At 41.2% G+C, this 12983-nt stretch overlaps 1 protein-coding gene across 1 annotated transcript; it reads left to right on the top strand.

Moving 5' to 3' along the window:
- Nucleotides 1-617: 617 nt before the first annotated feature.
- On the top strand, nucleotides 618-1703 carry LOC116523923 (urotensin-2 receptor-like). Its single transcript, XM_032239015.1, has one exon. The coding sequence runs from the start codon at nucleotides 618-620 to the stop codon at nucleotides 1701-1703; it is 1086 nt and encodes a 361-aa protein (XP_032094906.1).
- Nucleotides 1704-12983: the final 11280 nt, after the last annotated feature.

The following is a 12983-nucleotide window of genomic DNA, read 5'->3' on the forward strand; positions in this document are numbered from 1 at the left end:
TTAACGGTCTGTTTCTGTTGCTCCCCTCTGGGAGGAAGTTTCGAAGTATTTCTAATAAACTGGCAAGTTCTCTCCATGTATACATCCGAACTAGACTGTGTTGTTTCACTGTGTGATTATATGTGGGTATATGCATAATTTTGTATTTATTTATTATGACATGGTTATGTAATGTATATTGAAGGCGATGATCCTTTGAGAGCTGCATGCAACGAAAATTCATTTTAATATATGCCAATTAGTGTACATTCAAAGTGACAATAAAGTTGGTCTAAGTCTTCTCTCCGAGGCTTTCCAGAAGAAGCAGGTCAGCCCCATAAAACATGCACAAGGCAATCCCATGAATCCAAACGCCCTCCCACGAGCGTTCCCGAAAGCCTCGACTACTTGAGTAGCTTTTACTCAACTCCGACCGTGAAGTCGCTGAAGAAGGAGAAGCCCGGGTCCCAGGCGGACGCTGGAGCAGCGGCAGCCGCGGAGCTCGGGGCAAGCAAGGCTCGGGAACGGAGCCAGCCATTGGCCGCCTGGAGCTCCGCCGGGGGAGCGGGAGGCGGTGGCCACCGCGCGGCAAGTTGGAGGGGGGGAAGGCGACTGGCCCCACTTGCTCCGCGCGCGAAATGGAGCGCAACTTAAGCGTCGGGCTTGGCAACGCGTCTTCTCGGGCCGCAGCGGGGGGAAGCGGCAGCGAAGCGGCGGCGACATGGGTTTTTGGCGCGGTCCTCTCCGTCATGTGTGTGGCTGGCGTGACGGGCAACGTGTACACCTTGGCGCTGCTTTGGCGCTCGGGCCGGGGCGCCCGGGGCGCGCCCTTGTCCGGCTCCATTGCCAGCCTAGCGCTGGCCGACCTGCTCTATCTTTGCTCCATCCCATTCATCGTGGGCACGTCGGTGGCCCAGGACTGGTACTTCGGCGAACTGGGCTGCCGCTTCCTGCTCAGTCTAGACCTGCTCACCATGCACGCCAGCATCTTCACCCTGACCGTCATGTGCACCGAGCGCTACCTGGCCGTCACCCGGCCGCTGGCCGTGCGCTACCGGGCGCCGCGCTTCCGCAAGATCACCGCCGGCGCCGTCTGGGGGATCTCGCTGCTGCTGACCTTGCCCATGATGCTGATGGTCACCCTCAGCCAGAGCCGCGACGGCAAGCATATTTGTGCCCCGACCTGGAGCCCCGACGCCTTCCGGCTCTACCTGACGGTTCTTTTCACCACCAGCATCCTGGCCCCCGGGCTGCTCATTGGCTGCCTCTACGCCCGCCTGGCCGCCACTTACTTGGAGTCGCAGAAGAACCCGCCGCGCAAAACGGGGCCCAAGCGCTCTCCCCGCCAGAAAGTCCTCATCCTGGTCTTCACCATCGTGCTGGTCTTCTGGGCCTGCTTCTTGCCCTTCTGGATCTGGCAGCTGGTGTCCCTCTACCACGGCCCCCTGGGACTGCCTCTCCACATCCAGAAGTATATCAACTACCTGGTCACCTGCCTGACCTACAGCAATAGTTGCATCAACCCCTTTCTGTATATCTTGCTGACCAGGAACTACCGCGAGTACCTTCGGAACCAGCACAGGAAGTTCTACCGCTTCACCTCTTCCTTTCGGAAGAAGGGCTCCAACTTGCACTGTTCTTGGAGACGATCGTCCTCTTCGGGCACCCAGTATGAGTCTGGGACAGAAGGCCTGGGGATGGCTGCACTGAAGGACTGCAAATGAACTTCGCCTCCCTCTTGCTTGTTGGGAACCATTTCTAAAGACCATCCAAGATGGGCCAGAGCAAGGTGAGATTTGCCATGTGGGTGGTCTGTTTGGAAATTTTCCCAGGGTGAACCAAGAGAGCAATTTTATTTCCTCAATAACAAACTTCTTTAAAGTGAAACTTACTTCGGTGTTAAGCATACACAAAGAATTGTGTTTTATTCAAAATCAGAAGTTGTGTTAACCTTAAAAGTGACACAAATTTACTCCAAGTCTTTGGAGTAAATTTAAGCAATATAAATCAAGAAATTTTATTTTATTCATTAAGATAATTCTTAGTAAGCCTTACCTGTGCAGTAAACTCTGGGATTGTAGAAAATTGGAGAGAACAGCTATTATAATACTTTAATTTAGGCAGAGGTTTTTAAAAAAAAAGAATTGGCACAAATCTTTGCAAATAGATACTTAAATATCACTCTTATCTATTCACAGATATTATTAAGGTTATATCCCACATGTCTTGGTTGTGTTGTTTTCTTATAAATGAATGTTTTAATATAGTAGCTGAATTTAAGGGTCATAAGGTAATAATAAAGATCCACAATTTAAATTGCAATATTATAGTTACTTGGGAGTAAGTACTTTTGAACTCAGTGCTGTTTACTTCTAAATATGTATCTTTCGGTTTTATGGCGGGGCTTAATATTTTATATGTTTGTTGATTTGTTCTTTAATCTTTCTGAAGGCTGATGCTGGTGCATTATAGTTTTTTTAAAAAAAAAACTTTTGTCAATATATTGAAACCAACTGTTGTATTAACTTTAATGATGCAGTGATAATGGGCTAGGCAAAGGTTATTGCAGGGTAAATTATTTTGCTAATCTTTTAAAAGAGTAATATTTCAAGAACTCAATACCTTTGGTAAACATTCTACCAAGATACACATATGTTCACTTCCTTCTGGTTTTACACCATTTATGTATCTTGCAACAGTTCAATTCTCCCCATCAAAACAAATTCTTTGGCTTTGGATACATTAATTTTCAGATCCATACTCCTTGTTCCATACAATTTAGCTAACATTTATTCCAATCATTTTGATTCTCAGCCAGCAATATCAGCTGAATATGAAAATATATGCATATTCATGTCCCCAAACAACAAAAATGACATTAGAGTGTCATTGCAGGCAATATTAGTAGTATTGTCCTAAATCAGTTCATTGCAAGAATCCTTTCTCAGTTGACTGTGCTAGCACAAATCACACACTTTAATAGTTTAAGAGGCATGGATACCCTTCTATTGGAGTGAGGAAGGTAGGCAAGCAGCAACTCCAACTGAATGGCCCAGTTTCATGAACAGGATCTCTCATCTGGCTTTATTGTGAAAGTATCCTTAAGAGTCACCAAAGACTACCAGATAGCCACAGCCACATATCCATTCCTGCCCTGAAATCACTATTGGTGCCACACCTGAAATCTGGAAAGGCACATCTTCAAGAGGGAGTCCCCGCCCATCCATGTTTCAGCAAAGAATGCCAGGTTGACTTTTTCGTTCACTATCAAGTCATGGATGAGATAAGCTTTATTATACAAGCTGACATAGCATTCATTGATCTATGATGGTGAAACAAAGCTTATCTAAAAACAAGAGTTCAACTTTTTAAAAAGTTAATGCTTATCTTGGTCTTTAGGCAGCCTGCAGAGCTAAATTTGATTTTTAATTACATCTCTTAAAAAATAAAGTATCTTCCAAACTGAGCTCTCCACTTTGGTGATTTCATGGATAGATCCATGTAGTTCCTTGGCAACAGTACAGAGCTGGCTTGCCTCCTGTCTCCTCATAGGATTTTTCCCTCCTGCAGTTTTAATTCATAGAATTGGTATTTTTTAATTCCTTCCATCCAGGACCCAACCTACTTAGTTCCCCAGCCTAGACAAGATTATGCAAGTGCTACCTTGTGCTGAGGCTAATGTCATTTTTCTCCTCACACTTATTTTTCTGTTACATTAATAATTACAATCTGGTGGCAGCTTTTAAAAGATGGTTTGCAGCTGTGTCCAAGGTTTTTGGCTGTACCTGGCCCTGCAGATTCTAAGCTTGTCTATCCTAACCTTAAAGGAACAGAAAGCTAACAATCTTTTCACTCATTTGCAGCTTGGCTAAGGTGTCCAAGCCTTGCCTATTACAATTTTGCCCTTTGCATCTTCTCCCCCCCACCCCAACTTTGTCTTTTTCATTCTCAGCTAACTCCTCCCTCCTAGTTTTTAAAAACCTTTTCCTACTTCTGAAATTTTGCATGATGATTTTTTTTCCTGCCATATACCTGTAACATGTTAACAGACCATTTTTTTCCAGTTGCAATTCTCTCTGCATTTTTCTATGCTGTTTTTACTTAGCTCCAAAGCCTATGAATTATTTATTTCCCTACTTCCCAGGATTCTTTCACATTAAATCCAGAGTTCTTCCCATCACCAATAAAGATCTTTTGAACTTATAACAACAAATATCTTTATTCTTATTAAAAGATTATCGGTCACCTTTTAACTATTAGTCATTTCATTATCACCGATTCTCCTAAATCAAATTTTAAATCTTCATAGATTACGAGAACAGTTGAACTATTAAGAACGTGTTGATGGCTTCTCATTATTCTCTGCTTTGCTCTTCTTCTTTGGCCCTGTTTCCTTATAGAACAATCAAAGGAGAAAGTTCCAATCAAATCAAAGTGTAGGTGAAGGTCTCATTCCTTGTTACCAACTGCCCATAGCTTCTACTGTCCACCATCAACCAAGAGACTGCCAGGTTGAAGGGCCCAACTGGATCCTTCATACATATTCTTGGACATGTCACACATTTTCCTGTTCCCTTCTATTCTTATCCTGCTACTGCTCCTTCTTTCTGTCACACTACTTCCCCACCCCCTCCAGTACCCTTGTCAGACAAGGGTGCTGATAACTTTTCTTCTTTGTTGACTTATAATTTCAGAATAGAGCTGGAAGGAACCTTGGAGGTCTTCTAGTCCAGGCCCCTGCTCACACAGGAGACCCTATACCATTTCAGACATGTGACTGTTGAGTCTCTTCTTAAAAACCTCCCATGATGAAGCACCCACAATATCTGAAGGCCAGCTGTTCCACTGGTTAATTGTCCTCACTGTTAGGAAGTTTCTCTTCAATTCCAGATTGCTTCTCTCCTTGATTAGTTTCCATCCATTGTTCCTTATCCTGCCTTCTGTTGCTTTAGAAAATAAATTGACCCCCCCCCCGCCCCGTCTTCTATGTGGCAAAGCCTCTCAAATGCTGGAATACTGCTGTCGTGTCCTTTAATGGTTTGTGTTCTGTTCAGTTATAGATGTGCTACATAGCTTGGCTTTTTTGGAGACTCTAAAACACTGTGGGGAATCAAAGACAATTTAAAAAAAGAAAGTTAGTAAATTACAGACTTTGGTGAACAGGAAAATTGATAAGTGACTGATATCGAGTTCCTGAAATTAGACTTAATGATGCAAATTGTTTTCTGACATAGCAGTCCTGAATACTTTGAAATCACTGAGTCATAGCCATATTCTTTTAAGCCTGCTTAGTGCTAACTATTTCACAAATGTATTCTGAAGAGTTATATTGGACCTGTTCTTATGTGTTTATTTTTAATAATCCATCATGTGTTTGTTATTATTATTTTAATTATGTAATGATCCATTTGGAAAGGGTATAAATTTGCACCTATTCCCTTCCCCTTTTTTGCCACCAGCCAGCAGCTGCCCAGTGAATTAAGATGACCATTTCCAACTAGCCCCATGCGGCTAAGCTCCTCTGTTACTAGAAATCAAGAAGAAGCAATTTAGATTTGTCTTCCCTGATGGAAGGCCACAGCAGTAAAATGCCTGATCACCTGCTGATCTTCTTACACTGAAATATAGAGCTGCATGGGGCTAGATGGGAAGTGGCAACCCTGGCTGTGATGATCTGTGCTGTTTACAACGGAGTCTACATAGAGTCAATTTTAAAGATAATTTTGTCTGTTTGTAATAACATTGACCTTTGTGGTGAGCAGTTTTCAAAGTGTCTTACCAAGAAGAACCATGTCGAAACAATCCTTGTGAAAGGATGTATCCCTTTAGTGTGTTGACTGTAGGATGACATCATACCATAAAGTTACTATATTATGTTTTCCAGGTCATGGCGATGTCTTTGAGGTCGTGCTGACAAACCGTGACATAGTCAAGTATTTGATCGATCACACACTGGTCTGGTCAATCCTCAACCTGCATGTAGCCCTTCACACAGTATGCCACCAAAGACTGTCAGTACCTCATTCATCATCATGAGACTGCAGGACCCAGGTCAAGTCCAATGTTTTCAAGACGTATTTAATTAAAAAAAACAACTCTCCAACAATTTATCCCTTGTTGGAACCTGTTCTGAAAAGTGGGTGCAGTTTTAAAATGTCATCACTCAGACTGCAACAACGGTAGTTGTATTGAACACCTGGGTGCACCAAGATTGCTTTTGATGAAAACCATGAGACCATTTCAGCAGCCCTCCAGGCCAAAACAAAAGCTATGCAAACTGCCATTTATCATCTATCTCAAAGATGCACATTTTAAAATACCTGCAGTCCAAAGTACAGGAGAAACTGCAAGAAATGCAAGCTGAGCGGTAGCTGAGAAAGCCTGCTTGAGCAGGCTTAGCAGATGGAATGCTATGTAGACACGTATGCCTCTGGAAAGTTCTTCAGCACCATAAAAGCAATTTATGGTGCTTCTAAATCAAGATGTTCCCACTTGCTGGAGTTGAACCGGATCAACCAACCAGGAAGAACTGAGAACTACTGGGCTGAGCACTTCTCCAAACTGCTGAATAAGTTGATCCTGCTGTCTTACAGCATAAATCCTGACATTCCTCTGCTGCCAGTCTTGGGTGCCTAGATCTGCCTCCTTCTACTGATGCGATCAGGAAAGTGATTTTACATATAAACTCAAATAAAGCAACAGGGCAAAATAGTGTTCCTGCTGAGATCTACAAAGCCCCCAAACTCTTTACAGATATTCCAGTACATCTTGGCAGATGCCTGGCTCATAGAAGAGATGCCTGGAGATTCTGTGATGCCTTCATTGTGGCTTCCTATAAAACTAAGAGAAGCAAATCAGACTGTGGAAAGTACAGGGTATCTCACTGCTGTCCATCACAGGCAAGATTTTTGCCTGCATTCTCTCTACAAACTTGTCACTTCTTGGAAAGCAACTTCTCAGGGACACAGTGATGGGCTAGAACAAAGTACAACAGACATGATATTTACCATGAAACAAATCCATCAAAAGTGCATTGAACAAACAAACTTCTTGACTGTCTTTATTGACCTGACAAAGACATTAGCCACTGTAAATAGGAAGGCTCTCTGAATCATCCTGAGATGTTATGGACATCCAAGGAAAATCATGAAGTTGATTCAGCTACTCCATGGTGGAATAACTGGACAAATCCTTTACAGTGGTGATGCATCAGCTGCATTTGCCATTTCCAATGGGGTGAAGCAAGATTGTGTGTTAGCTACAATCCTGTTCAATCTATTCTTACTTGCATATTATTACATGCCATCCAGGATCTCTTTGACCTCACTAATTGAACCCACACATGAAGTGCCTCCATATGGTCATTCAAGAAACCCTTTTTGCTGATGACTGTGCTCCTAGTGCACAAAGACAGTGGCTGGAAGTTGATACTGAACAAATTATCAGACACTGCTTTGCTCTTTGGCCTGACTATCTGCTTGAAAAAGAGCTGGTGGTTCTATTAACCTGTGCCAAATACCAACCACATTGGTATTTGATCCAAAAATTACTGTTGATGACACCCAGCTGGAAAATGTAAGAAGTTTTAAATACCTGGGAAGCAAGTGATGGGTCTTTGGAAGAAGAAATTGACTCCAAAGGCCAACCAGACTCTGTACTAGGGTTCTCAATCAACACAATACCTGTATCACCCCAAATCTGAAAGCCTACAAAGCTGTGGTTATCCATGCTCTCCTATATGGATATGAATCCAGGAGTCTGCATCGATGACAGATCAAACATCTGGATAAATTTGTGGAAGGCATGTCTCCAGTCTGGAGATTTTGGATCACAGGGAGTCCACCAGCATTGATTTGGTATGGTGGGTGGGATATGTCATCAGAATAGACATCTGCCATATATCCTGCCAGTTGCTCTCTAGTCTACTGGAGACTGGGAAGAGACTTCAGGGTCATTAAACATGTGCTACGAAGATGCTGTGTGAAAGAAACCCTATACTGCTTTCACATTCAGCCAAGAGAACTAAATGTTATGATTGCTGACACAACTTGCTGGCGAGCTCTGTGTTATGAAGCCTTCGCTGTATTTGAATAGACAACCATTAGTGGCATCAAACAATAATATTCATAGCTATTATAATGGGCTTTCAGTGCCCCTTTTATGCTATATTCTGTGATGCCAGACTGCAGAACAATCTCTCAGTTCACATATGAACTGCACAACAGTATGTCTTTTTTGACTCTGAAGATATCTCTCTTTTTCTCCATCCCTCCATCCAACATATCTATCTATCTATCTATCTATCTATCTATCTATCTATCTATATCTATCTATCTATCTATCTATCTATCTATCTTCCAAGTCACTTTCATGATACTTGAAGCAGTCCTTTTTAAACAATGAAATTGGTTTGCTTATGATATGTGTGACAGTTCACCAAACTATGTTAAAATGGTATTGGAAAGAAAATGGGAACATCTGTGTTTGCCGTCATGCATGAAGATTGTGGAATATGACTTGGAATCAATTGTTTCAGGGATATGGCTTGAGATCCATTGATAACTAAACATAATTTGTTTTGCAGATTTATAAAATACAAATATACAGATCTTTCAGCTCAATGACAGTCCAGCTGCCACACTCTGCACCAATAACAGTTTCTGGAAACGTGTCAAGGGTAGCTTCATATCAAATATATTACATTCACTAAGGAGAGGCTGATCCTAGGTATAAAAAAAAACTGTTGCCAAATTTGACAGCTCCAGAAAGGTTGCAGCTGGTCTATCTGATGTACTTCTGCAAAAGTGCTTCTTGACATATAGCATTGCCTGCAAATCCACTCACAGCTTAGGCTGAAGGGTTTTCCCAAGTTGCACTGGCTCATTCAGGAGACGTGGTTCCAAAACAGTCTCAATCCACAAGTCCTCCAGGGATGGAGAGAGAGAGAGTTGTGATATTTGTATGCCTGTAGTCGTTTTATTCATCGTATTTGTGTATGCAGACAAAACTTAATGTATTCCTTATTTCTTAGGTGTGAAGTAATAACTAGCTATAAGAATATCTGTTTCATTTAAAAAATAAATGGTTTGGGTAGGTTTTTCAAATATTCACTCCATTTCTTCCTGTATGATCCTTTGTTGGTTGAAACTTCTTCTTTACTAACACCACTGATTTGTCCCCTGTTCCATCTGAAAAGAGAACAAAATTTCTTTTAGTACATATGGAATATTTTATTTTGATCTGCAAAAGAACACCTTTTAATTTACTGCATTTCTCCTGATACTTTAAAAATAAAAATAGGGACGTACTTTGAATTCTCTTTCCTGCTTGTTTAACGTAAAATATTTTATCCATAACTGATTATAGAAAGAATACATTTTCAATGATTGCATGATATTTTAGAATGTATTGATTTATTGATTGACTTCATATGGTTGCCCAGCTCACCAGAAGTGACTTGAAATGTAGAAAGTTAGCACCCACCCCTCTCCTAGAAGAATGAAATATTTTAGGAAATATTAAAAAGGCAGAATATTATATTTCCCTAAAGAGAGAAATGGAGAAACATGCTCTTGGAAAGCAGTGTCCACAGCAGATGTCAGCACTTAAGAGATAAAGAGATAACATTATTCATAAGCAAATTTCCTGCAGCAAGGTCTGAACAAAGGTAGGATTAGCCCCCAGCCACAATAGGAATTGCCCAATAAGCCTCTTCATTGCATCAGCCCTAATTTCAACCAAACTTAGCTCAGACAAACTCCTAGGATTTGTACATGGCACCATCAGAGTCTGTCAACAGCCAATAGAATACATGTTCTTGCACAGGAACAGGAGGTTCAAGTGCAAAGCCCAAGAAAAAGTATAAATGCCCCCCACTCTCAACTCCATGGGGCCAGCTGCACCACAACCACAACCCATGTTCATCAATAAATGGGTCCTCTCTCCAATCAGCGTCCAGCCTCCATTTTGTCTCCAGTGCCTTTCTCCCAGCTTGGAACTGAACCAGATGGATATTTCTTCCCACAGAAAGAAAGCATTATGTTCATGAAGATCTGCTTGGGCCAGCTGTGAGCCAGATAAAACAACCCTCCCTTATGATTTCCTATTCTGTGTTTGATCAAAAGAAGCCTCCAAACAATTGGGGGTGTTTTGGATAAGGATCTGCAAGATTCAAGCTGCCCGGAGAGCAAAACTCTAGATGACCAATAGATGGCAGCAGAGGAACACCCCAAACTCTAGCATCTTGTTGGGTCCAAGTGGCTGTTCAAATACCTGCAGGCCAAAACTGATAACCCTACCCTTAAGGTTTCTTTGAATAAGGGAATGAATGAAAAAAAATATGGGCGTAAATCCTAAAATAGGGTGAGTATAATTTACAAAAAGAAGAAAACCAATGCAAAAAAAAAAGAAGACATTTATTTCATACCTCTTGCGTCATCAACCCAGCTGCTCCATTAATATTTTTAGTCTAGCTTTGTAAATGAAACTAAAAATTATCAGAACACAAGTGTTTATGATAATCCACTCAATAAGAGTGAATGGCCATGTTTATAATTAATAGCACATAAGCCACCTGGCAAAGACGTTTGCTGAGTTTACCACTGCTTCTCTGTTAGCTCTCCCTGCAGTCCTTGTTTTCCTGCCTTGCATATCAATTGCTCTCCTCCCTTTTAAATGCTCATTGTTAATTTGATATTTGAAATTCCTCAAGACTGCAGCTGTGTAATTTCCCAACAAAATATATTCGGTTCCATTGCCTTTATTATTTATTCATATATTTATCTGAATTATGTACATGCATGCTTTTTATTACATAAGTTCTACGAAAGAAACTTAGGAGAATTTCAGCAAGAATAAAAACAAAGAAAAAATATTTGGAGAAAAACATTTGAAAAATCTCCAAAAATTTAATCTCCCAGGACATGAGGTAGCAATGTTTTTTGGAGAGTAGAGGAGTGTCTAACTAAACAGGCTTCTATGTAGGTTGTTTGGTTGTTGGTTGTTTCTTACTTGGACTATATCCACAATAAATAGAATAAATGGAGTCACAGACAGTGGTTTCTTATTGTACTGCTGTAGGAAAAATAGGGATACTGCCTAAAGTTCCCAAATAAAAGATGAGTTATAAATCCAATATAAGTAAAACAGAAAACTATAAAGCTTTCTGGTGCAATCCACTCAACATGAAATCCCACTGACTGACTTTCGCAAAATTTATTTTCCGATGATTGTATGCCAGATTTCATTTTTATTTAAACACACAGCCAGGGCCTTCTTAACAGTATCATGGGCCACAGGCAAAGCAGTTTACTGGGGCCCTTACAACAACTCACAGGAATAAAAAATGTAAATGGTTGATAAAATTAAACATATATTTGCATGCTAGTATTAATTAAAAGCCATAAAATGTAATAAATATATTGCTGTATTTATATGATACAAGGTGCATTGAACAGTTAATATACACAGATTAGGAGGGGCCCCCTGTGCTCGTAGGGCCCAGGGGCAAGTGCCTATCAGAGCCACACAGCAGAATTTTTCCACTGCTGTTCTTGAATCTACCTCGGATCTGCATGGAATGTCCAATAAGAGCTTTACTTTCCTAGCTGCAAACCCAAGCATTAAAATTCATAAAGCAAAAACCTGTCTTCGGAATTATTGTTTATAATACATGAAGCGGGGCGTTCTAAGGAACGGGTGTTTCAATCTTACTTCATCAGGACATGAACAATAAAAGAGAAGCAGAGTTAGGATGAAATTTATTTCCAGTGTTACTCAATCTGAGCCATTTTCAAATGTGTGGACTTCAAACTCCCCGGAAGTCTCCAGCCAGCCTTGTTGGTTGGGGGAAATGCTGGGAACTGAAGTCCACACACTGAAAAGTGGCCAAGGTTGAAAAATACTAATATAGACCATCCTTGCACACAATACATTACAAGGTATATTCTGTATCTGAAACAGAGGTGGGTTCCTGCCAGTTCTAACCTCTTCTATAGAAGAGGTTCCACATATCTACAGTGCCATTTAGAACCGGTTCCAACTCCCTCCCCCCGCACATACGCACATCATCAAGATGAAGAGCGAGAGGAGGATTCTGGGAGTGAAGTCCATAAGTCTTAAAGCTGTCAAGTTTGAACACCCCCGGGGGTTTTTCTAAAGGGGTGCAAGGGTCTTGTAACTTGACAGCTTTAAACCTGCATGCTTCAAATGTCAGAGTTTCTGAGCCAACATTTTGGTTGCTAAGCAAGAGCGTTGTTAAGTGAGTTTCACCACATTTTGCAAGTTGGAACCCACCCAGCCACTTGACTGCCAAGCCACTCCCACCCAGTCACATGGCCAGCAAGCCACTCCCACAAAGCAGGCCACACCTACAGAAGAGGTTCTAAAATTTTTTGAAACCCACCACTGATCTGAAGCCATTTTACTTGCATTCTTAAATTGAAGACTGAGAATTTTTACGATTTTATCACTTAATAGAAGAAATAGGCAGTGTGAGGTCAGGATGACAACATTGGCTGAGAGCCTTTCTATTTGCAGCAGTCAAGACAGCGATGTAGTTTGTGCCATTCAAAGGGGTGATTTTTCTGGGGTTTGGGAAGATTCGTACATTTTCATTCTTAAATAAAGCCTTCACTTTTTACATTTTTTGCCCCAAATAATGGAAAGTTTAATTTTGATGTCATTAGCCATTGAAATGGATACATTAGGGGAAGAGGAGGATGGGGCCAGGAGAAGGAGGAAGGGGACAGGGAAAGGAGGAGGGGAAGGGGAAGTTGTTGAGAACTATTTACAGTTTGGTAGTCCCAAAATGTCCACATAATTAAGGATAAAAAAAATGTTTTCACCTTAAGAAATTTTGTCATGTGCAAATGTCCAGCACTTTTAGTAGCAAACCTTCAAAGTATTACAAAAGCAGTTTAGCCCTGCCAGAAAAATAACTTAGCATAAGAACCAAAACTAACACTGACCTTTTAAAAAAAGAATAGAACTGCATCAGTCCATTG

Source organism: Thamnophis elegans, chromosome 2 (assembly GCF_009769535.1).
Source record: "Thamnophis elegans isolate rThaEle1 chromosome 2, rThaEle1.pri, whole genome shotgun sequence".
In the NCBI taxonomy this organism is placed as follows: Eukaryota; Metazoa; Chordata; class Lepidosauria; order Squamata; family Colubridae; genus Thamnophis; species Thamnophis elegans.